A 4393-nucleotide genomic window follows, 5' to 3' on the forward strand; every position below is an offset into this window, starting at 1 on the left:
TCGAGAAAACTGGTGTAAATGTTCAAATCTAACTATCTGACGAATCTCTTTAATATTGATAACTTAGAAAGATATAGCATAAATCTCTCAAATAGATAGACATGGACCCAAACGGGTCCTTAGATCCCAAACAAAAGTCATTTCCATGGAACTCAAATGGTAAACCCAAGCGAACACTCCCTATCATAGATTTCCCAAACTATGCCATTTTCATATTCTTAAACCCCAAATCAATCCTGGACTCTTAAATACAAACCTAGGCAAGATTATGATAGACAACCACAATCTTTATTATTCGAAAAGCATGTGTAATATAGATCATTCTGTGTAATACAAACGTGTCTCCAAAGTGAAATACTTTATTCCATGGACCAATTTTATTATAATATTATAGTCCACACTCCACAAGAAATCAAAAAATTAAAAGAAGGTGCAAATGAAAGATACCCCTATATTCAATATGATCATTCCCATGGGCAATATCTATCATATAGTAATGAGGGCCGCATGACGTTGATGTTTTAGTTAGTATCCATCCAGAAGCTAGCCTGGAGTTTATCAACCAGTTTTTTATCAATTTGGAAGGCCTTTGCAAGAACAACATCAGAGATAGGAGGGTCGGCTCCAAACACAGCATTAGCGATGGTTATCACCCCTGGATTCTGGCTGCTCAAACCTGCAATGGCAACAGTATTGCCATACCCCACATTTTGCTGGAAGTGAATGAGGCCCTCAGGAAATACAAACACATCTCCCTTTTTCAGTGTCTTGCTAATCAAACGGTTTACGGGATTGCTGGTCACGAAGCCGACATAGAGGGTCCCTTCTAAGACTGTGAGGATCTCCGTGCCACGTGGGTGGGTGTGGGGAGGGTTTTGGCCACCAGGAGCGAAGTCTATACGTGCCAAGGAGATACCGAGAGTGTTGAGCCCAGGAATTTGCATTACATTCACTGGGGTGACCATGGAACCCAAAGGATTGCTTGTGTTGCCAGGCTTGTTGAGTCCGTCATAGAAGAAGTCATTTGCTGTCGCCAACATCGGGTCTTTGCAAACTTTGCCATTCACAAACACTGCATGGGAGACCAAAGAGAAAAATGTGATCAGCATGTTGTAATCGAAAAAGTGTAGGCTTCAAGACTTAGCCGTGAATTAAGCTTTCAATTCTTCTTCAATTTAAAAATAAAGTAAAATATAAGAGTGTGTGATTGTTGTTGTAGTATTAGTATCTGATGAGAGGAGTACCTTTGCTGTAGTTGTCTGCAACGCAGAAATCCTGCAAGGGACTAGGATCGGATGCTAACCCCAGTGAGGCAATCATAGAAAGGGTAAGGAAAACAATTGTGAGCTTCATTTTTCTACAAATCTTATCAAATAGGATTAAGCTAATTAAATAGAATAAGACCACCTCCTCACTCTTGGTGTATGGAGACGCAAGAATAGCAGGCATTATATAGAGCCATTAGAGATGGTTGCCTAAGTCATGTGGGTTATGGTTATGCTTGATTAAGTCAGTGGGTAGTTAAAAAATTCCTCATGGACCTTATCTCTCAAACCAATTCAATTCTAACCTAATCCTTGTAGAAAGATGTATATGATGCCCTCAAATTAAAGACATGGGCAGGAAATGGGCCAGGCAGCCCTGCTCTCTTTTTTATTTTAGTTTTTGGTTATTTCTTCATTTGTTTTAGGTCCAGCGTGGCCCAGACCGACCCTAATAAAGCTAGGGATAAGGCTAGGGCTGGGCCAGCCTTATAGGGACAATGGACGAACCAGGGCCATGGCTGGCACGGTCCATTGCCACCTAGCGAAGACAAGTTCATAATCTTCAAAAATTTCTATCATATAATATTAAAGGATGGCACGTGCTTCATGGGTTATATTGAAATTGGGCATTGGCCAATTTTCAATACTCGTGGTGTCGCATACCATGCAATTCTTCTTCTTTGTAATAGTGAGTTCAGAATTCAAACCTTAACAACCTTTATCCAAATGAAGATTATGTTTCTCAAGGCTTGCTAGGTGTAAGATGAAAGCTCATGCCTAGTCACACTTTTTATCTATTTCTCCATCGCTTTTGACCACTTCATATACGGCATTTATCGTTCGTTAACTTTTTATCTATTTCTCCATCACTTTTGACCACTTCATATACGACATTTATCCTTCATTAACTTTTTATCTATTTCCCCATCACTTTTGACCACTTCATATACGTCATTTATCCTTCATTACGCGCTTGCGTTTGAAGCAACCTTCTCTAGTTGTCAACACAACCAATCCTGTCTCTAGGCCATGATCGGACCTCGCCCGGCTGCCTATGGGGCCAGCATGAGCACAGTCTTGTCCGGACCGGCCCAAGCATAATTTACTCAAAAAGGAAAAGAAGGGAAAAGATAGCTGGGTCCACCTGGCTCTCGTGCCACATTATGTAGTACAAGCCCTAGTTTTCAAGGGCTCGTCATTGACGAAGGGACCGGGCTGCTTCGCCCATTGTTAGTCCTACCTATGTCATAACACTCTCCTCTAATCTGAAAACTTGTGCTGCACCTTGTTTCTCTCTCATATTTGAAGACTTAGGGTGTGCATCTCTCTCTCAATTTAATGGTGGCTACTTTCCTTATTCTCATGCTTTTTCCTATAGCAAACATTTTGCTTTCCACAACGTTGTATGCATGTTTTTACATTTGATTTGGATGCAGTTTGTAATTTCATTTTTAGTTTTTACAAACTCATTGTCTTTGTAGCTTAGTGTCTTACTGTCAAAACTTACTACAAATTACGTCTACAAATGTACCTTATTGTATTATGGAAAAGGTATATATAGAGCTGAAGCTCTAAACAATCAAACTAGAGCCCACCTAAAAAATTTCATTAGAAGAGGTTGTTTTGATGCAAAAATATCTTCAAATTGACCATCTCGATATCAAGATGCATGTACATGAGAAAAAAGGGATTTTAAGTTTTGAAAATACTGCACATCTTTGTAATGTATTTTTGGACTGGTAATTTTCAAGATTTTTAGGTTGTCATAGATCTGCTCAATCTACACTATTTTTGAATCTTTAAATTCTATAATTTAAGATGAAAATATATTTTAAGACTATCACGAAGATTTTCAGTGTTGAGACCCTCTTTCTCGATACTATTGGACTGTGGGCTTTACTTTGATTGTTTAGAGCCTCGGCCCTACGCAAACCGCACTCATTGTATTATTGATCTTATTAATTTAAACTTCTCTCACTATTCTAGCTTGCACTACATCACGGATATAAAATATATAGATAATCCCATTATTGAGCATATTAATTGGCCAAAAGGTTCCTTAGTCCTATGGGACCATACTATCTATCTATACTCTTGGGTAAAACTTACACTAGGAATATAGTTTAGATCACAAATTTTGGGAATGTGATCTCCAGAACCCCGCAATAGACCTCAAAGATTAAAATAAAATAAAAATTTTAGCTGCCCCTCTGTGTGCCTAAAAAAAAATGGTATCATAAGAATGCACATAACAATACAATTATATGCGGGAATGATCTAGACGTTCAAAAACTCAAGATCCAATTTTCTTTTACTAAAAACAATCATCAAATTATAATTAGATAATCATCAAGTTATAATTGGATGGCTCTCGAAATTTCAACTCAAGAAAACATTTTCCAAATATTTTGCTTGGAGGAGTAAATGTATAATATGCTCCCGAGGGAGCATAGCATACGCACTCTTCATTTTAATGTGGAGTGCAAGTCAATGGGTTTATGGGGATACGGTTGCCAGAAGTTGTCCGATGAAAACCTATTGACCGCGTATATCATCCCCGGATAAATGAAAAGATTGGAAGATGATACCCAAGGCAAGCTTTCTATGCCCCTAGAGTATAGAAGTTCTATCCTCCTCCTTATCAAACTGTCCATTCTGAATGGAGGGTTAAGATTTTTCTAATCACAATATCACATTTCTACACTATTTTATTGCTAATATTTTTTCTATAAACTATTTTGACACCAAATTTTGGACATCCATTCCTCTATTAAACTCGCACTAGAAAAATATATAAAAAAATATTTTTAATAAAATAAAATGACCAAAATACCCTTAACATTTTCAAGGGGTATTTTTATCATTATATTTTATCGAAAAATTATGTTTAATATTTTTTAAAAGTGCGCCCCAATGAAAAGATAGCACGTATAAAATTTCATATTCATGCAATTTGTATTAAAAAAACTACAAGTAAAATACTCTAAGACTTTGGATCTAAGATCAAATGGTGATTGGCTCTCTTGATCAAAATTGGACGGCATGATGGCAGGAGGAGGATAGAATTTCTATGCTGTATGGGAAGCATAGAAACCTTTCCCACTAAACAAATCCTTCATCTTTATCAT

At 37.4% G+C, this 4393-nt stretch overlaps 1 protein-coding gene across 1 annotated transcript; it reads right to left on the reverse strand.

Moving 5' to 3' along the window:
* Positions 1–271: 271 nt before the first annotated feature.
* Positions 272–1438, reverse strand: LOC148781759 (putative germin-like protein 2-1). Its single transcript, XM_088870808.1, has 2 exons — positions 1245–1438; positions 272–1072 (listed from the first exon to the last, which is right to left on the reverse strand). The coding sequence occupies exons 1-2, from the start codon at positions 1351–1353 to the stop codon at positions 522–524; spliced, it is 660 nt and encodes a 219-aa protein (XP_088726934.1). The 5' UTR covers positions 1354–1438; the 3' UTR covers positions 272–521.
* Between the last annotated feature and the right edge of the window lie 2955 nt (positions 1439–4393).

Source organism: Amborella trichopoda, chromosome 6, assembly GCF_054954075.1.
Source record: "Amborella trichopoda isolate Santa Cruz 75 chromosome 6, AtrichopodaSantaCruz75HAP2 v2.0, whole genome shotgun sequence".
In the NCBI taxonomy this organism is placed as follows: domain Eukaryota; kingdom Viridiplantae; phylum Streptophyta; class Magnoliopsida; order Amborellales; family Amborellaceae; genus Amborella; species Amborella trichopoda.

Bases quoted from the DNA above. Each gene is read 5' to 3' on its own strand.
- LOC148781759 (XM_088870808.1), bottom strand. From the start codon at position 1,353: ATGAAGCTCACAATTGTTTTCCTTACCCTTTCTATGATTGCCTCACTG. The intron at 1,073-1,244 runs GTACTCCTCTCA...TCTCCCATGCAG, and splicing joins TGCAGACAACTACAGCAAAG to TGTTTGTGAATGGCAAAGTT.